This window comes from Sorex fumeus, unplaced genomic scaffold (genome assembly GCF_029834395.1).
Source record: "Sorex fumeus unplaced genomic scaffold, SorFum_2.1 ptg000199l, whole genome shotgun sequence".
NCBI classification, from domain to species: Eukaryota; Metazoa; Chordata; class Mammalia; order Eulipotyphla; family Soricidae; genus Sorex; species Sorex fumeus.
In genome coordinates this window covers 1,956,978-1,977,275 of record NW_026606256.1, presented here as the reverse complement: position 1 = coordinate 1,977,275, position 20,298 = coordinate 1,956,978, and the positions used below count along the sequence as shown (strand labels likewise).

At 63.2% G+C, this 20,298-nt stretch overlaps 1 protein-coding gene across 1 annotated transcript in view; it reads right to left on the bottom strand.

Annotated features, from left to right (window-relative positions):
• Window positions 1–2,588: 2,588 nt before the first annotated feature.
• Window positions 2,589–20,298, bottom strand: part of TMEM270 (transmembrane protein 270) — a 146,097-nt gene continuing 128,387 nt past the window's right edge. Inside the window, exons 4-6 of the mRNA XM_056108234.1 lie at window positions 3,548–3,563; window positions 2,949–3,159; window positions 2,589–2,787 (exon numbers count right to left, since the gene is read on the bottom strand). Of these exons, the coding sequence (XP_055964209.1) occupies window positions 2,589–2,787; window positions 2,949–3,159; window positions 3,548–3,563 (426 nt within the window). The remainder of the gene's footprint in view (window positions 2,788–2,948; window positions 3,160–3,547; window positions 3,564–20,298) is intronic.

Genomic DNA, 20,298 nt, shown 5'->3' with positions numbered 1-20,298 from the left:
TGTCTACACCCCAGGCAGCCCCCTGGCTGAGCCCACCTGCTTGCCTGCCTGACCCAGGCTGGGGACCAGGCGGCCCCAGACATCAGCTCCTGCCTGGCTAGGATGCCCGGGGGTGACCTTCCACCGGAGACCAGGAGGGGGCAGCGCTGCACCGGAGCGGCTGGGACCAGTTGGAGTTAGCCGCTCCACTCCCTCGGCGGGGATGAGCCCTCTGGGAGTTTAGCAAGGGGGGCTGAATTTGGGGTGCAGGGGAGGATGGCGTCATGCCTGCCCCAGCAGAGCCCAGGCGGGAGAGGAGAGACCCTGGTGGTGGCCGGGCAGGGGACACGCGAGGTCAGGTGGGCTGAGAGGGGCCCCGCCCGGGTTTCGGATCCGGGGTCTGGTCCAGCAAGAGACTCTGGCCATTGGCGAGGGGCAGTTGTGAGGGGTCCAACCTGGCCCCAAACTCAGTGGGCTTAGAACTCACTACAGAGTCTTGGTAGCGAGCTAACCGCCCCCAGCCCGGCAGGGCTGGTCTCCCCCAGGGAGGGTCACTGGGAGAGGCCTGAGGCTCTCTGCTGTGTCTGCTCTGAGGCCTGGCACGGCACTGGTGACTCGCCTGCACCTGTCACTTTCATTCAGCCGGACCTGCAGGTCGCGGTCTGTGTCAGGGCTAAGATGGAACCTTCTAGAAGCTTGCAGTGCCTCCCGCCCACATTAACTTCCCACGCGTGCTCTCTGGGAGAAACTCGAGGGGTGCTGATGGGGCCAAGTTAGCCCTGGTGCAGTGGGGCTGCTCGGGGCGAGGGACCGTCCGTGGTGGGAGACGGAGTGTCAGGGGTGCTGGGATGAGGAGGGGCGAAGGGCCCCGCTTCTCTGGGCAGTGACGTAGGCGGGCTCAGCTCTCAGACTCGCAAACCGCAGTCTGCTCGGAGTCTTGATTAATTCCAGGAGTGGCAGCGGGGCTGGAGCCAGCGGGAGGGGGCTCCGCGGGGCGGGGGTTGGGATTCTCGTGGAGGGGTGCTCGCAGGGATGGACACGGCACGGGCCCGAACGCCCCAGGCAGGACCGGCTTCCAGGCTGGGTGCCCCTTCTTCTGGGTGTCACAAGTTCTCTGCAGCTCACTCCTTCCTGGGACCTCTGGACACCTCCAAAAAGGGGCTTGGGTTCAGAATGGGGGTCCCGGTTCAGAATGGGGGCCTGGGTTCATAATGGGGTCTGGGTTCATAATGGGGGTCCGGATTCAGAATGGTGGTCTGGGTTCAGACTGGGGGCCCGGGTTCAGAATGGGGGCCTGGGTTCAGAATGGGGGTCCGGATTCAGAATGGTGGTCTGGGTTCAGAATGGGGGTCCCGGTTCAGAATGGGGGCCCGGGTTCATAATGGGGTCTGGGTTCATAATGGGGGTCCGGATTCAGAATGGTGGTCTGGGTTCAGAATGGGGGCCCGGGTTCAGAATGGGGGTCCGGGTTCAGAATGGAAGGCTGGGTTCAGAATGGGGGGCCGGGTTCAGAATGGGGGCCTGGGTTCAGAATGGGGGTCCGGGTTCAGGCCCCTTTCAGAGGCATCCAGAGGTCCCAGGGCTGCAGAGAACTTGTGAGAGCCCCCCTCACCCCTCAGCCCCCAGCCCTGACCCCCAGTTCCAGCCCCCAGTCCCCAGCCTCCTTCCCTGCTGTTCGGGGGGTTCAGCTACAGCTGCTGTGGGGGTCCCCTGGCCGGACCAGTGCCGCTCGCCCGTCCACCCCTGCCCGTTTGCTGTCCAGGTGCGCTGTGGCCTGGGCCGCCTTGTCCCCTGGGCCTGCGCTGAGCCCGGCCCCAGGCCCTGCGCACCCAACTCTCTCCGCTGGCCCGGGTCTGCCCTGGCCCCTACACTTGTGCTGGGGGCTGGGCTGGGTCTTCCCGCATCCTGCACCTGGCCCTCGTTTCTCTGAAACAGTAGGGGGGTCCTCGCTGGGCATTCAAGGGGACACCCCCTGGGGTGGGACGTGCTGCCTGGCAGACTGTGTGTTGGAGTGTCCCCCCGCCCCCAGGGCGGGCCAAGGCTCCAGGATGCCCAGGGCGTGGTGCTGCCCGCCCAGTCCTCATGGGCTCCTGCGAGCGGGGCGCCCTGTCTGCAGGGGCCAGCGAGAGACACAGCTTGGCGGGGGAGCTGGCAGAGCTGGAACCCCCCACGGGCCGCAGCCTGCGTCCCCACCCAGGCCGTGGGAGTTTCTGTGACGCGCCGTTCACACCTCGTGTCTGGCCCGACTCAGGAAAGCGGGTCAAGGTCACGTGCACGGGACGGGCTCGGAGGGACATAGACGAGTCCCCGGGAGGAAAACAAGAGCGGGGGGCCGTGGGGGGCAGGGGGCAGCAGGCTTGGCCCCCTCGGACGCGGAGCTCACAGCTGATCCTCTCATCTTTCTCGTTTGGGCCACACCTGGCGGTGCTCCCTCAGGGGTCACTCCTGGCGGGTGCTTGGGGACCCTAGGGGGATCCAGGGATGGAACTGGCGTCAGCCCAAGACAAGGCAAGAGCCCTCCCTGCTGTCCTGCCGCTCCGGCCCCCAGTCTCTGACGGACGCTGCCCAGGAGCCTCACCAGTAAAACACACACACGAGACGAGCTCCGGTCACTCCACATTCGCGCTGTCGGGGCTGCGTGCGCGGGCAGGCGCCTGTGTCCAGCCGCCGGCCCAGCGCGGGAGGGGACGGGAGCGCAGGAGCCCGTAGGAGCCCAGCGGGGAGGAAACATCGGGGTGAAGGTCAGAGGGGACGTGAGGACAAGGGAGAGGGCTGGGGAAGGAGGGGCGTCCTTGGGGCAGGAAGAGTCTGGGGACACAGGGACAGACTGTGTGTGCCAGCGAGCACGGCCACCGCGGGGGGAGGACACCCCCTGCAGCCAGGCCTGTGGCCGGAAGATGACCAAGGCCCAGCCTGGCCTGTGCCTCTCCAGAGGCGCCTGGGGACCCCTGTGACTGCGCGTCCGGCACGGAGGAGCCGGCAGGGCCCGGCCGGGACAGGTGTCACGGCTGAAGGTGCAGTAGCCACCGCCGGAAATAGCCACAGTCCGGGTGCCTGCCCGCTCTGCCTGGTCAGGCGGGGTCAGCAGGCAGGGAGGGAGTTTGGGCTCCGAGTTCCTGCCCAGGGGGCTTCGCCCGTCGGCAGGCCTGTGCAGCTGGTCGGGGCCTGGGGTCCCAAAGGCTGACATGGGAGAGTGTGGGTGAGGCGGGGTCCCAGACGCTGGGGGCAGCTGTTCCTGCCCTGCTCGAGAGGCCCCCTCGCCACCCCCCCCCCATGGTTTCCCCGACATACACGCTGGTCCTCGAAAGCTTTCAAGGAGGGAGGTTGGGCCCACAAGTGGTCAACCTCGTGGCCTCAGAAGCCTGAGGCGGAGGATGGGGGAGAGCCCCTCCCACTGGTCCCCCCGCCACCCCGTGCCCTCCTGTTCCGGAGCCTGGTGACCTCCAGCGAGTCTGCCGAGTGTCTGGGCGTCTGACTCATTGTTCAGTCTGGGGCCTTGGCCCGAGCGGGGCCGGGGTGGGGGGGTGGTGGGTGTCCCGGACTGGCCGTTCTGCCGAGCTGTTCCTACCTCGCTCCCCGGCTGTCTGCGGTGTCCAGAGGACATCGGGAGCCCAGCGGACACCCCCCCCCCCCAGGGGCCAGGCTGTCGGGAGGACATGCGGAGCCCAGTGGACCCCCCAGGGCCAGGCCATCGGGAGGACACGGGGAGCCCAGTGGACACCCCCAGGGCCAGGCCATCGGGAGGACACGGGGAGTCCAATGGACACCCCCCAGGGCCAGACCAGCCGCGAGTCCAGGACAATCCTGTTGCTTGTGTTGACACTTGGCAGTTTACAAAGCATGTTCGCATTTGCATCGGGTTATTATTATCCGAATGTATAAACAAGGGGGCCGAGGTCGGGCCAGGAAGACCCCGCCCCTCCTCCTCGCCGTGGGATGGCTGCACTCAATACCACCCACTCCGGGGCCAGGAGCAGGAGCCCGGAGGGAAACTGAGACTCAGTGCGCCCCATGGTGGTGTTGCGGTGGCCCCAGGCAGGTACCCTGTTGGGGGCCTCTCACCCAGACCACTCTTCCGGTGGGCGCCCAAAGGCCCTTGGGACTTGACATGCCTATCCCCTGGGGGGGAAACTGAGTCACAGGGAAACAGCAAGACCTGGCAGACGTCCCGGGACCTCTGCTGAGGGGGGCGAGGGCCAGCTGGACCCCCAGGAGTCCCCTCGCTGGCTGGTTGCTCCAGCCAGCCTGCAGCCCCCGTGCCCAGGCGTCCTTCAGGCCCCGGCCTGGCCCTGGGCCGGCGGGCGGGGAGTGCTCTTCCTCTGGGTTCTGGCGGGCTCCACTCCACCCTGGCCAGGCCCCTCCACCCATGCCCGGAACCCTGAGCCGGGCGGGTCCCACAGGGCGGGCAGGGCAGCTGCCAGGATGCAGGGTGGGGGGCAGACGCCAGGGGCTCCCACTGGACCAGGGTTATCGCCGCCCTCCTTCATTCTGTTCTTCACATTCCACAGCCTCCCACTCAGGCTGGGCTCAGGCCTCGAGGATAGGGCTGGACCGGGTACCAGTCCCTGCACTCTGGGAAATGGAGGCACCCGGGAAGGCTTCCTGGAGGAGCTGGCACCCACGCTGGTGCTGACTCCCTGATGACTTCCAGGGTCGGGCACAAAGGAAGCACTGTCTGGGGAGGTGGTCTGGGCCTGCTCCCAGGCTGCCCGCCTGTGTGTGTGTGTGTGTGTGTGTGTGTGTTTCTGTGACTGTGTGCGAGTGTGTGTTTGTGAGTGTATGTGACTGGGTGTGTGGGTGTCTCTGAGTGTGTGAGTGTGTGAGAGTGTGAATATCCGTGTATGATTGTGTGTCTCTGAGTGTATCTGTGAGTGTGCCTCTGTGAGTGTGTTTGAATTCTGAGTGTGTCTGTGGTAGAGGGTGTGTGCGTGTATGAGGGTGTGTGTGAGTGTGTGTGAGAATGTCGGTTGGTGTGTGTTTCTGTGATTGGTGTGAGTATGTGTTTGTGAGTGTGTGTAACTGAGTGTGTGGGTGTCTCTGAGGGGGTGTCTGTGAGTGTCTGAGCGTGTGAGAGCGTGAATATCCGTGTGATTGTGTCTCTGAGTGTGTCTGTGTTTGAGGGTGTGTGAATGTGTGAGTGTGTGAGAATGCCGGTGAGTGTGTTTCTGAGTGTGTGTGTGTGAGAATGCCAGTGAGTGTGTGTTTCTGAGTGTGTGTGAGTGTGTGTGGCTGTGGGAACTGGGGGTCAGCCTTGGTTCCCGTCTTCCTCCAGGCCCATCCTTGCCCAGGGGCCTGCAGGGGCCTCCGCTGGACCAAATCGGCAGGCAGGAGAGCTCTGGCTCCGGGTCCTTCTCTCTCTCTCTCCCCCCCCTTCCTCTCCCCCCTCTCTCTCCCCCCTCACGTCTCCTCCTCTCCCCTTCTCTTCCTCCTCTTCCTCTCCCTCCCCTCCTCGTGGTTGGGACAGGCTCAGGGTGGGTGGGTCACGGGGGGCGGGTCAGGGGGTGGATCACGAGGGTGATCCCAGAACAGGCTGGAGCAGAGTAGAGGGGCCGACCCGCGAGCCCCCACCAGGTGCTCCTTGTCTCCGCCCTCCAGTGCTCTTCAGAACCCAGTTTCTCTCGCCGCTGAGAGAGGGGAGGTGCCCAGGTCCCCCCGCGTGGGAGCAGTGGGCGCCCCAAGTCCCCCACCTCAGGCGCCCCTCGCAGGGAGAGAACCTTCTGGAGCAAGGAGAGGGCAGCGCTTCACAACTGTGTGTGGGAGCCGGGGGGGTTCCTCCCGGGCCTGGTGGGCAGGCTGGAGCAAGTGTGCGCCGCCCCCCACATGGCGCCAAGCGAGACCCCCTCCCCCCACTTGCTTTCCAGAGGCGCCTCGGACGGGTGCTTCTGAGTGTCCACGCAGCGTCTGATCGCTCCCATCCTTCGCCAATTTTCCCACAGAGTTGCCCATTCTTCCCCGAAGACCCCCGCTTCTCCAGAACCGTCTAACCATGTGTGAGTGCTCCCAAGGGAAGAACAGACACCCTCGTGGGAAATCGGAGGCAGAGGCGCCAGGGAGAGTCAGTCCAGGAAGGCTTCCTGGAGGAGGGGGCATGTGGGACTCCAGCTCCCCCAGCTGTCAGACGCCATGCCTGGGACTTCCGTGGGCAAGAACGGACTCTCCAAAATAATGCAGAGGTGCTGTCACCTCCCCTTTGTGGATCGTGTCTGTTTATGTGTTTTTGGCAGCCCAGGGCTTTGTGAACCCCGGAGGGGGCCGTGTCCACATTTGCTCATTCTAGAGAGAGCGAGAGGGACTCAGCACAAGGAGCGGCCGTGCTGGGTCGGGGCCAGTCCACCAAGCCAGAGCCTGTCCTGCTGAGCAGGGGCCACCACCCTCCTGTCCCGCCACAGCAGGGAAGGAGGCAGTGGCCAAGAGTCCCGAGCCTGCTCACCTCTTGTCCACGGACACAGAAAAGAAAGCCCTCCCCAGGATCACTCCTCCCGCCGGCCCCCCACTCCCACCTCCCTCTGTCCCTGGTGCACCCCCACCCCCGAGTATCCCTCTGCTCAGGCCCCTGAGCATAGCAGACTCTTCAGTGGCCACTGTCTCCTGATGTCAGCTCCAAACTCAAAAAAACAAACACTGTCCTCCCGCTGTTCATCGATTTGGTCGAGTGGGCCCAGTAACGTCTCCATTGTGAGACTTCTTGTTACTGTGTTTGGCATATTGAATACTCTCGGTAGCTTGCCAGGCTCTCCGAGAGGGGCGGAGGAATTGAACCCGGCTCGGCCAGGCTGGCTGCGCGCAAGGCAAACGCCCTACTGCTCCAGCCTCAAACTCAAGTGATAAAAAACCTGAATTAAAAAAAAAAACTTTATTTGGGCTGTAGCGAGAGGACAGTGGGTAGGGCATTTGCCTTGCACGCGGCTGACCCGGGTTCGATTCCCAGCATCCCATATGGTCCCCCCAAGCACCACCAGGAGTAATTCCTGAGTGCATGAGGCAGGAGTAACCCCTGAGCATCGCCGGGTGTGACCCAAAAAGCAAAAAAAAAAAAAAAAAGAACCATCATTTGTGGGCCATACCTGGCAGAGCGCAGGGCTGACTCCTGGCCCTGTGCTCAGGGATCACTCCTGGCAGTGCTCAGGGGACCCTACGGGATGCTGGGGATTGAGCCCGGGTCTGCCAATTGCAAGGCAAATGCCCTCCCTGCTGCGCTCTCTTCGGCCCCCAGAAACCTGGGTTTGGCAGCACTTTTCCACTTTCCCAATGAGCCAAGTGAGGCCCAGAGAAACGATGAACTCGCTCGGGCACAGATCTGCCCTTACTCCCACCCAGCCCATCTCCGAGTGACCAAGGCCCCAGGTTGGCCCCGTGCAGCTGAGCTGAAGCTACGAAGGGCCCGATACGCATCTCCCGAGTGGCCCTTCGTGGGTGTATGTGGGGTCCTGCCCTGCCAAGCCTGTGGCCCCCTCTGTGTCAGCCACAGCTTCTCTGTTCTCTGGGCTCCGTCTCATCTCTGGATTCCTGGGGATGAGACTCTCTGGCGAGGAGCAGGACACATACCCACCCCCAAGCGCGGCCTCCTCCCTCTGGATGGCACGAGTCTCTGATTCCTGCCAGGAGCTCCCAGGGGCCAGGGCTGTTCTTGGAGCCTTCTGTGTTCTCAGCCAAGGACACACAACCCTGGGAGCGGGGATGATGGACGGATGGATGGATGGTTGGATAGATGGATGAACGGACGGATGGGTGCCTGTGTAGGTGGGTGGCTGGATGGGTGGGTAGATGGGTGATTGGTTGGAAGGATGGATGAGTGGGCAGGTATGTAGAGTGATGGGTTGTTGGATGGATAGGTAGATTGATGGATGGGTGGGTGGGTCGATGGCTGGGTGGATAGGTGGGTGAGTATATGGGTGAATGGATGGGTGGGTGAGTGGATGGATGGATGGGTGGGTGGGTGGATAGATGGGTGAATGGATGGATGGGTGGGTGGATGGATGAGTGGGTGGGTGGATGAGTGGGTGGGTGGATGGATGGGTGGGTGGGTGGATGGATGGGTGAGTGGGTGGATGGATGGGTGAGTGGGTGGCTAGATGAGTGAGTGAATGGGCGGGTGGATGGATGGGTGGGTGGGTCGATGGCTGGGTGGATAGGTGGGTGAGTATATGGGTGAATGGATGGATGGGTGGGTGGATGGATGAGTAGGTGGGCAGATGAGTGGGTGGGTGGATGAGTGGGTGGGTGGATGGATGGGTGGGTGGATGGATGGGTGAGTGGGTGGCTAGATGAGTGAGTGAATGGGTGGGTGGATGGATGGGTGGTTGGGTGGGTGGGTGGGTGGATGAATGGGTAAATGGATGGGTGGATGGATGAGTAGGTGGGTAGGTGGATGGATAGGTGGGTGGTTGGATGGATGGGTGGATGGGTGGGTGGGTGGGTGGATAGTTGGACGGGTGGAGGGCTGACAATGAGTGATTGGGAGAGTGAAAGGTGGGTGATAGATGCAGGATGGGAAGATGTTGGAGGCTGGGTGAGTGGATGACACTGGGTGGGTGTGGATGACAGATAAACCCCGAACACCTCTCTCTGTCTGTCTTCTCGCAGCCTGTTTTCTTGTCTGCATCTTTACTTCCCGGGACTCTTTCTGCGGGGTCCTGGGGCCCGAGGGCTCTGGGCTTGCAGGGAATCATTCATCTGCAGCAGATGCAGCTGTCTGGACTCGCGTCCAGGTCCAGAGGAGGAAGCGTGTCCGCGGGGTGGTCTCACGGCCCCCCCACCGGCCCTCCACGTGCAGGTTGCACTTTCCAGCTCAGGCAGACGCATCCTCCCTCCCACACGCGCCGGGGCCGCCCAGCCGGCCCTGCTGCCAGCCCAGCTGCTCCCAGGCCAAGGAGACCCGGTCGGCTCAGGGGCGAGGGCGAGCGTGCCGGGTCCGTGTCAGGCCGTCCTGGGGGGGGGGTGTGGTGTGCGTGTGTATGCCGTCATCTGACTCGCCTGCCGCCATCTGCTCGCCACACACTGCTGCCTCTGCTTCAGGCCAGCGGGCCACTGCAGGGACAGTGCGTGCAGACACAAGAGCACAGCCTGGGACGCAGCCGAGGGTCACTCTTTGTGGGTGGTGGGGTCCTTCCTGTGCTCGGGGGGTGATGGATAGATGGGTGGGTGGATGAAGGAATCGGTGGGTGGCTAGATGAGTGAGTAGGTGGGTGGGTGGGTGGGTGGATAAATGGTGATTGGATGTATGGGTGGGTGTGTGGACGGATGGGTGGATGAATGGATGGATGGAAGGATAGATGGATGGATGGATGGATGGATGGATGAGTGTGTGTGTGAATGGTTGTCTGGATGGGTGAGTGGGTGGATGAATGGGTGAGTGGATGGGTGGGTAGATGGGTGAGTGGGTAAATGGCTGGCTGGCTGGCTGGGTGGGTGGGTTTGTGGAAGGATGGAGGGGTAGATGGATAGATGGATGGATGGATGGATGGATGAGTGTGTGTGTGGTTGGATGGCTGGATGGGTGAGGGGGTGGGTGGATGGTTAGGTGGATGGATGGGTGGGTGGGTTTGTGGATGGATGGATGGGTAGATGGATGGGTGAGTGGGTATGTGGATGGATGATGGGTGGGTAAGTGGGTGGGCGGGTGAATGGATGGATGGATGGATGGATGGTTGAGTGGTTGAGTGGATGGGTGAGTGGGCAGGTGAGTGGGTAGGCGGGCGAATGGAAGGATGGGCGGTTGGGTGGATGGGTGTGTAGGTGGGTGGATGGAAGGGTGGCTGACCCTGCAATGATGGGAACCATCACTCTGGTCCTTCATGCCTCTCCCAGCCTCTCCTGAGCGTTCTCATTATTGACACGCTCAGGTCACTTGTATCGCCATTCTCCATCCAGCCCCACGGATCCCTACAACCTCTGCCCCAGTGCTCGGTGTCCACTCAGCAATGTCCCTCACTCCTGATTACTCTTGCCTGGTCTTCATGCTGGGTCAAATTATGACCCCCCAGAGATAAGGCCATGGCCCAATGCCCAGCCTCGGCGGATGTGACCTGATTCAGGAAACGAACATTGCAGGTTGGAATTAATTCAGGGGAGAGCAGATGGGGGTCTAGGAGCATAGTGTCCCCCCCGCAGAAGGCCACATGCAGAGACACGGGAGCCAGGCAGGGAGAGGGCTGCCACAGGGCTGCAGGATAAGTGGCAGGATGACGCGCTCATGAGCTGAGGCCACGGAGCTCGGCGGAGGCCCAGAGAGGAAGGAGAGATGACGATGCCCGAGCTCCTGGGGCTTGATTTGCACCTTGGGAGTTTGGTGGCCGGTGACTGTGGGACAAGGACAGTGGTGAGGGTGGCCCCGGGCCCGCAGTCTGGCCAGGACTGGGTCTGCAGGGTCACTCAGCTGTGGTGGGTGACAGGGACCCTCTCTCCGTTGCTGTGTGGGACCCGCCTCGGAAATCACACTTAGGCTGCGACAACTGCAGCTGGGAGCTCCTGTCCCGCGCTCCCGAGCGTCCGGCGTGGCCGGGGGGCTGTCCCGGGGACGGCTGCTGGGTGACCGGCTCCTGGTCCATCAGAGTCATCACGTGGCCTGGCCTGAGAGGGCCCTCCCGAAGCACACACTGTGGGGCCCGGCCTCTGGGGCCAGCAGCGGCCAAGCCACCCAGTGTGGACAGACAGTCAGTGTTAATTCTGGGGGGTGTGGGGAGGGAAGACTTCCGGCCCGTGTTTTAGGGGGTTTTCTGCACCATTTCCATGCTGCCTGGCTGGACCACGTTCTGCCTTGCTGACCACAGTTTGCAGCTCCCTGCGGCCTTGGCATCACCACGTTTCGTCTCATCTTCCCTTCCCTGCCCTGTGTTCTCGTGACGGGGCCCGGGTGTGAGGCGACGCCCCAAGGACTGCTCTCAGCACGTGCAGTGCGAGGCTGGGATTCGAACCCCCTGCTCCTGCCCGGTGGGTGGATGCTCCAGCCCGGCACTTCGGGGGCCTCTCCGCGTGGGCTGTGGGGCATGACGAGGCCCACCCCGGCTGCTTGCGGGTTCTGGGACTTGTGAATAGCCCTGCTCAGTCTTTGGCCCATTTCTCAAGTGTGGGTCGGACCTTTGCTCTTTTCCTTTATTTATTTATTTATTTATTTATTTATTTATTTATTTATTTTTGCTTTTTGGGTCACACCCAGTGATGCACAGGGGTTACTCCTGGCTCTGCATTCAGGAATTACTCCTGGCGGTGCTCGGGGACCCTATGGGATGCTGGGAATCGAACCCGGGTCAGCTACGTGCAAGGCAAACGCCCTGCCCGCTGTGCTCTCGCTCCAGCCCCTGCTCTTTTCCTTTAGCTGAGGCGGGATCCCTGGCCCTCAGGATGCAGGGCAAGTCACTCTTGTGAAACGGCTCTTCTTTGCCGGGGCCTTGGTGATGGCGGCCGAGGCTGTCTTGGGTTCCAAAGAGATGGTGGCTTCTTATCTCTCTCTGGCCTGAGCACCCGCCTGCAGCCCCGGCCACTCCCATCCCCTCCCCAAATCTTGAGAGCTGGAGCCCTTCTGCCCATTGCCTATCCCGGAGTCTGTGACCCCTTTGATGCAGATTTGTGGACACTCGAAGGAGCCAGGGGGCCACCCCATCTGCCCGCCAGCCTGGCGTCCCCCTGCTCTGGGAGGACGGTCCTCCATCTGGGCTGTCCCCCACTCAGCTCCTATCCCCGGCTCTGCCCCTGAGTGTTAAGCAAGCTCGAGCCACCTGTGGTGTGGGGGATGGTCGCTGCTTCCGACCTCTGGCCAGGCTGGGGAAACAAGGGGGTCCGTGCCCACCCCCGGCTGGGCTGATCACCCAGAGGGGGCCACGCAGGGGCAGGGTTCTCTGGGGCGTCACCTGATTTTCCTTTTCCATCCGGATCCCCGAGCAGGGCCTCCCGCCCTTCCACCTGTTCACAGGTCGGGGGACCCCGCAGCCTGGAACAGTAGTGTGTCCACTCCAAGATGGCCAGGCAGCCAGGGAGGGCTCTGGGGGTGCACACATCCAGGGCTCGGGAGTGCAAGGTGGAGACAGCGGCTAGTCTGAGCCAAGTGTCCTGTGGGGGTTGATCCTGAGGGGCTTCAGTGTCTCACCCAGGGGCTCAGCCGATGAACCAGCAATTGTCCCTCCACCGAGAGGCACTTGTTTGTCCAGAAACTTGGGGTGGGGCCCCTCCACACGCCAGACTGGCTGGGCGGGAAGGATTTCACGGTGCATGAGGCCTCGTCTGGGCTCGCCCTGGCTCAACACCACGGCCTGACCCCACTCGCTGCTCTCCTGGGCTCCCGCTGTGGCCGGGAGCGGGCCCGGGGCTGGTGTGTGTGTGTGTGTGTGTGTGTGTGTGTGTGTGTGTGTGTGTTGCGCACTGGCAGCTGTCACCCCGGCCCACCCCGAGCACCGCCGGACCTGATGGCCCTGCAGCCCCTGAGCATCCCACCATTGGTGCTGATGGGGCTAAGGTTGGCAGGAACTAAATTCCTGAGCACTGCGAGGGAGAACCCCCCCCCCCCTCACCACCACCAAATGGAAAACAACACAAAACAAAAGGTTGACAAGTCGGAGGTGTTCAGCCGACTTTTTTTTGGCTAGCTGGGAAACGAGTCCCACCTGCCCACTCTGGGATGGGGTGTAGCTCCATTTAAAGGGGTCACAGAGTTTCTGCAGGGGGAAGATTTTTGTCCGGGTACCTCTAAGAAAGGGGCTGGCAGTGGGCTCTGGGGGACAGACAGGGGTGAGGCCTTGGCCCTGTGAGCTCCGAAGCCCCGTGACTGCCAGTGGTCCCTCCCCAAAGGCCCCCAAACTAGGCTGCTATGTAGGATATGGCATGAGCCCCTGACCAGGACACCATGGGCCAGTGAACTCAGGCTGCTGAGTCTCATCCCTGGGCGCCCTGCTTTTGCCCTGAGGCCTGGTCAGAGAAACTGAAATCAGTAGGACACGCAGCTAAGAAAGAATGGACGTGGCTTTCTCTGAGAAGGAGGGCCAGGAGCTCGGGCAGGCACTGACGGGCAGTTCCTGGGCAGCACGTGGGGGTGGACGTCCGGCTCCTGCCGGTGGGGAAGCTGAGGCCACAGTCCCCGACGCTGAGTGCCACTGAGGTTCCATCACTTGCGCCTGCACAGGGACACTGTTGGGGACACACACAGGCACCCCTAGGCATACAGATGGGGACACACACACACACACACACACACACACACACACACAACCAGGACACAGGCAGACAGGGTCACGCTCTCAGATATGCCCCTGGATGCATGCAGACTCGGCCCTGCTGTGTCCAGCCCGGCCCGGGAGCCCAAGTTTCTCAGACCCCCCCACAACCAGGCTCAAATCCCTCTGTGCCCCGGCCGAGTGACCCTCCTCAGCCTCAGTTTCCCCCTCTGTCGGTGTCGGCAGCTAGTGTGAGTGAGGGTCATGTCTCACTCACGACAAGAATCGGGGGGCAGCCAAGAGGGGGTGTGGCCCAGCCCCCGGCGCTCTGGAGAAAATTCCTCACACGCCCCCACCCCGAGCTTGGCCGGGAGCCGGGAACATGGAGGGGGGGCCGGGGGCGCAATCAAGGCTGCCGGGAAGGAGGAGGAAGGGCCTCCCCGTGGGGTTAACTCTTCTGGTTCTTTCCCTCCGGAAACGCTCTGATTTCTCTCCCCATGGGGCAGCGAGAGTCTCTAGGTGCTGGTCGAGGTGCGTGGGGTGTGGGGGAGGCGGTGGTGGGGGCCGGGTGCTGACTGTCCCCCCGCCGGACCCCCGCTGCTCGCCTGAAGTCCATGTTCTGGGTTTCCTTCATATCCACAGCCCGCCTGGGGCCCGGCCAAGCCCTCACTCGCTGGCGAGCGCCAAGCCGGGGCCGTGCCAGGCTCAGGAGCGGCCTCGGGCCAAGAACAGCAGAGCCGCCCCAGGAAAGCCGGGATTAGGCCCCGGCCGGCGGCCTCAGGTGTCCGCCTGCTGCCCAGGCTGGCGACCCGCAGCTGCGCAGGGCTGTGAAGTGAAGGGACAGATGGCGGCCACCGCCGCCGCCGGGGACAGCGGGCCCTGCCCCCATCCGTCTCCACTCCTGGTGGGCAGCAGGCGGTCCCTTCCCAGGCCCCTGTGGCCCAGACAGGGCTGAGATGTGGCAGGGGTGAGGCTGGGGGACGGTGGGTCTGTGCCTGTCGGCTGGGAGGCCGGAGGTGCCCTTCTTCTTCGGGGTGTGCACACCCAGCCCCTACTCCGGCCACTCATGGACGCCCCTCTCTGTCCGTCCTCCGGGCCTCCTCGGACCTTGGCTGGGCCCGGCCTCCTCCCGCTCCCCTTGGTTCCCCGCTCTGAGGTGACCCCAGTGTGCCGGAGAGTGGCATCAGGGCCCCCTCTCCTCTGTCTACCCGAGCAGTGACCTCTGGCCGCCCCCCCTCAGAGCAGGTGCTGTGACCCTGGCCAGCCCCGTCTGCGCCGCCTCTCGTCGGCCGCTCCCTGGGGCCCGGGGGTGTCTGCAGGGACGCTGACTCAGATGTTATTCTGGGCTCCCCCGGGCCCGGCGGGTGCTGGAGCCTCAGCCTGTTTAGACGGCTGGGCCGGATGTGACCGGCTTGTCTGGCCAAGAGAGGCTGGCCAAAGCAAACGCCCGCTGGGCAGGGGGCAGTAGGCAGGGTAGGCCCGGCGGGACAGGGGTCCCAGGCTGACGCAGCGGCGAGGCCTCTCGAGGCTGTGGTGTGGGACCCCGTTGATCATTCTCGGGTCCGTCACTCCCAGCACGCGAGCGACACGATGAGGCCTCTCACGTACGCCTGCACCCCGGCATGGGGGAGGGACTCTCCTAGGTAGACCCCCACTCCCCGGGCCTGGGTTTCTGTGCCTTCTGGCCCCTCTTCAGGGCTGCCCGCTAATGTTTTGTCTGTTGGTTGGTTTGGGGCCCACACCTGGCAATTCTCAGGGCTTCCCCCTGGCTCTGCACTCAGGAATCACTCCTGGCTCAGGGGACCCTGTGGGATGCGGGATCAAACCCCAGTCGGCCTTGGGCAGGGCCAGCGTCCTCCCCGCTGTGCGACCTCTCCGGCCCGGGCTGCCCTCCCAGGTGCCGGCCTCTGTCCCCGGCTGTGGCCCCCCAGCTGTGATCCTCCCTCTCTGGGCTCAGGGTCATCGTCCACAAAAGTGCTCGTCGGGCCGCTGTCAGGGCAGACGGTGAGCAGCCGACTCACACAAGTGCCATCCTGACGTCCAGCCCAGCACTGCCTCGCAGTGACTGTCGTAGTGAGGTACAACCTGGCTCTGCAGCCGGGCCCCCAGGCCTTCCCGCGGGTCAGGCCTGGTCGGCCCCTCTCCCTGCCATGGTCGCCCACATGCTTCCTCTGGAAGCAATGTGAAGGGCCTGAGGCCTGCCCACCAGGTCTTAGGGAAGACATCTTCGTGGCCTAGAGCGTGACCGAAACTGGGTTAGCTGTGTCCACTCGGAGCCCTCTGGGCGCCTGTTGTGGGCGTGCAGAACTCTGGGTCTCTGATGGTCTCTCCCGTTACCATAGGGGTCCCCAGGAAGGACCCCTGTCTCAGAGAGCTGGGCCTGCCCTGGGACATGTGAACCTTCTCCCTCTCCCTGTCCAGCCTGGGCACCTGTCAGTGTCTCCACTGCCCAGTCTGGCACTGGATGGGGGTCCCTGCAGGAAAGGAGGGTCAGAGACCAGGCCGGCCCCAGCTGGGGGCCCTGTGTGGCCCATTCCTTGCCCCTCCGCCCCCTGCCCCGAAATTCCCAGGGCACGCACCAAGGAAAACATGGAATGTTTCTTAGATGACGCAGCCTCGGTCCAAAGCCGCGTCTTCCTGCTGGGGGCGGGGGGAGGCCCCCGGGACCTGGCCCTTACATGCACGGGCCTGTCTGCGGACAGCGATCCCCAGGCGCGGCTGGTGGCCTCAGGAGTCGGTGTGGGTCACACCGCAGTGGCTGTGCCCAGGGGCAGCTGGCGGCCTCCCGCCTGGCCGAGGACAGCTGGGCTGACCTGGCGCGCAATGACATTACCCTTCTCTGCCCAGCCTGGACCTGCCAGCGTGTCCGCTGCCTGGGGCAGGCTGGCTCTCAGCCTATGCTGGAACCGAGACCACAGAAGTCCCCCAGTTTGGGGCTACTCAGAGGGAACCCCAATCCAGAGACCTGCTCAGGGCTGGGCCGGGTCTCACCCACGTCTGCGGTCATCGGGAGAAAGAGCAATGCCTCCGTTTCCCCCCCCCCCCCCCACCAAGGCCCAGGGCCCAGGACTGCTGGGGGGCATGTGTGTAAAGGAGTGGATTCCAGGGGTCCTGAGGCCTGTGAGGGGGCGGGCTTCGGGGTGTCGAGCCCTGTAACAGGGCGGGCTCTGGGTGTCCTGAGCCTTGTAAGGAGGTATAAGGGGGTGGACTCCGGGGGGTCCTGAGCCCTGTAACAGGGCGGGCTCGGGGGTTCCTGAGCCCTGTAAGAGGGTATAAGGGGGCGGGCTCCGGGGTCCTGAGCCCTGTAATGGGGCGGACTCCGGGGGTCCTGAGCCCTGTGAGGGGATACAAGGGGGTGGGCTCCCGGGGTTCTGAGCCCTGTAAGGGGGCGGGCTCTGGGGTCCTGAGCCCTGTAACAGGGCGGGATCCAGGGGTTCTGAGCCCTTTGGCCTTACAGTGCTGAGCCTGTTCACAAAGAAGGAACCTCGAGCCTTGAACCTGAAGCTTCCCTGGGTGGCCGTTAGACACCCAGAGAGTCACACAAGAGGCCCCTGCTCTGACAAAGAGGCTGGCTGGGGGCCATGGCCGAGAGGGCTAGGTTGCAGCCGAGGGCCACCATACCTGATTTGCGAGGTGTGAATAAGTATGGAGGAGGGAGACTGTGGGATGGGTTTTGAAGGTTGAATAGGAGTTTGCCGGCAGCCCGGAGCAGAGCGTCAGGCCTTTCAAACCAGGGTGTGATGTTCCAAAGACCCAAAGGTGGCAGGAGGCACAATGCTCCCACAGAGGGGCTGGAAGTTGGGAAGGATGACCTTGGAAGGGGCAGTGATGGGTCCGGAAGGAGAAGAGGTGGCGGGACACTAGGGAGCTGTCCTGGGCCCCGTGGGCTCCAGGATGCCCCCAGATGGGAAGAGGAAACTGGCCTGGGTGGCCGGCACTGGGAGCGGCAGTCAGGAGCGCCCGAGGGGGCCTGAGACACTTGGGGAACAGTCTGTGCTGAGAAGTCTGCAGACTCGGTCTGGGCTCCGGGAAGGCGGGCTGTGGCGGGCGGGGCCGGGGGCGGAGGTGACAGTGTGGACGGGGTGAGGCCGGGCTACGGGCGAGCCAGCCGGGCCGGGAGGCAGCGTCTCGTGGGTCCGGGCCGGCTGTGTCTCCGGCTGGTACGGGGGAGCGGGCCCCGCCCCCACCTGTTTACATCCCTCACATACTTCTGCTCTTATCTCGGAGGGTCCGTCGTGTGCCCACCTTGCCAAGAGGGCCCATCACCGCACCCATCATCTCCCCGACCGGCCTCTCCTCAACACCTCCCCCTGCAGCGCCCGTCCCCTTCGCGCCCCACCTAGCGGGGGCCCCGGTGGGGGCCCAGGGAACCTCGGGCGGTGGGCAGGGAGCCCCGGGCTCTGAGGAGTGGACACTCCAGGGGGCTCGGTTTTCAGGAGGCACTGCCAGAGCTGGTCAGGGTGCTCCGGAGCACCCCCACCTGGTCCCGGGGCGGGGGAGGGCAGCCCCGAGGGAGCCCAGCCTGGAGCGTGGGGGGAGAGCATGAACCCCCAGGGGTTCTCAGGAGGACGGAACCTGGCCGCACGCACAGCATCTCCAAGACCCGGGCGGGAACCACAGCACAGAGGGGAGGGCGCTTGCTTTGCATGCAGCCGACCTGGGCTCCGTCCCCAACATCCCCTAGGGTCCCCTGGGCATCTCCAGGAGTGATTCCTGAGCACAGAGCCAGAGGTGACCCCTGAGCATCGCCGGGTGTGACCTCAAAACCAAAAAAACTAGAAAAATTTCCAAGGCCCCTCGAGGCGCCTCGGGGCAGCACCCCTTGGTTATAAAATGGGATGTTTACTCGTGTCTTGCAATAAATGTGGGCCCCGGGCCCGGGGGTGGAGCGGGGCCCCACGGGGCCCTGAGCCCAGAGTCGGGTGGGTCAGGCATGTCCCAGAGGGTCTCACCAGGCAGCAGGGTGCTGTGGGGGAGGGGCGGGTTAGTGGGAAGAGCACTCCTGCAGAGCAGAGGCTTGTGAGGGGCCATTGGGGGACCTACCCGGGGTTTACTGACAGGCTGGGGGGTGGGGGGTCAGGGGTGGGCGTTGGGAACAGCTGCTGGAGACGTTGGGGTTGTGAGAATCAGGTGCTGGGGGCCACGGAGGACTTGAGGCAGGGAGCACGGGGAGTTGATCTGCGGGGGGAGGAGCTGTCGGCTGGGGGAGTCTTGACATGGGCTGTGGGGTTTGAAGGGGCCAACCAGGAAAGTCGGGGGGACCCAGTCACAGGTGCTGTCCCAGGCTGGTGTCCTCTCTGCTCCCCGGCTGGGCCTCCACTTGGCCTCCTTTCCAGTGCCCAGGCCTGAATGTCCAAGCCCCCCTTCCCCCCCAGCTCAGAGCAGCCTCTCCTCCCCAGATGCCCAGTGTGCCCTGGCGGGGCGGAGGGGGGGAGGGCTTGGGCAATGCAGGGAAGTGCTCTAAGGGGAGCACGGGAGTGTGGGAGCCCCACAGCACTGACTGCCTTCCTGCTCAGGGAGGGCTTCCTGGAGGAGGGGGTCTGTAGTCTCATTTGAGACATTCCCTTGTCGTTGCACCGAGGGCCACACTCAGAAAGCACAGTGGCTAGAACTAGAAGACTGGGCTTTGGAGGCAAGTCGGAGGCCAGAGAGGAGACAGTATCAGGGCGGGAGGCAGCTGACCCTGACCGGGTGTGTGAATGTTTCCCGGCGGGAACCTGGAGCACTGGGCGTTTCATCCCAGTCTGACTCTTGGTGTGTTGCAGAACCCCCAGTAGGTTGCTGGGGGCTCTGGGAGCGCAGACAGTCTGGGCAGCTTCAAGTTCACTTCCATAGGCCCCTGGGGAGAGGGTCTGGGCAGCGGCGAGGGCTCAGGTCTGTGTCCCGACACTGGGCGAGAATGTCAGTGGAGTGACCCCATACGTATCCTGCTCAGAGTCGTGGTCCCAGCTATACTGAGAGGCACCTCCATCTGCACCATGCACTTCTGCCCCCCAAACGCACAGGGACCCCGACGGCCACCCTCCTCTTCCTGCCCAGAAGTTCTCTCAGCCTTGCTGCCCCCTCCGGCTGGCTGCCCACCGTACCCTCTAGAAGGGGACAGAGGCTGCGGGCTGTCCTTCGGGGATTTCACCTCCAGGGGCCAGAGTCAGGGGCAGCTGGCAGGAGCTCAGCCCAAACCCACTGGCTTCGCTGAGCTGAAGGACACAGTGTTGGGCCGACATTTGGGCAGACACTCTCTAGAATCTTCCACGGGGTATGATCCTGAGAACTCACGTGAAATGGGTAGGGGGAGGAAGGGGGAGGCACAGACTGCAGAGTGCAACCCCCATGCACACACATGCATAAATACACACATGCATAAACACACACATGCACACACACAAATACATGGCACATGTACACACATGTGTACACGTATGTGCATAAATACACATGTACACACTCATGAACACACACGAGCACACATAAACACACATATACACAGGCACACACACATAAACACACATACACATGCACACACATGCCTAAACACATAATCATGCTACATATATACTCGCACATACATGCATAAACACACGTGCATGCTACATGTACACAGAGCATTTATGTGCACATACACACACACATATGCAACCACACATGCTTGTATACAAGCACATGTACACATAGACACCAGTGCATTCCACACATGCACAATGCATGGCCCACAATGCACGAACACAACCACACTTAGAGGCACCCACGTGCACACATGGACAGCCACATAGGCACACGCAAGCCTGGTGAGCGCAGTGCCGGCTGCACGTGGCATCCCTGATGGTCTCACTCACACGTGTGACTGTGATCTCGTGACTCATGGAGTCATGGAGCAGCATGGAGGGGATGTGGCCTGTTGGGCAGGAGACCTGGGTCCACCCCTGGCACCATGAGGTCCCCCAAGTGCTGCTGGGAGCGACCCCCACCCACAGGGCCAGGAGTAGCCCCTGGACACGCCCAGATAGGCTCCAACATCCCCTCCCATCAACAGTACCAAAAGAAAAGCAAAATCAGATGAAACAGTTTTCTGATGGGAAGTGTCAGGACACTGTGGCCCCTGGGGGGCTGGGGACAGGAGGGGAGGAGGAGAGGGGGCCTGGGAACTGGGGGTGGCTATCGGTCAGCTGGTGGACACTCT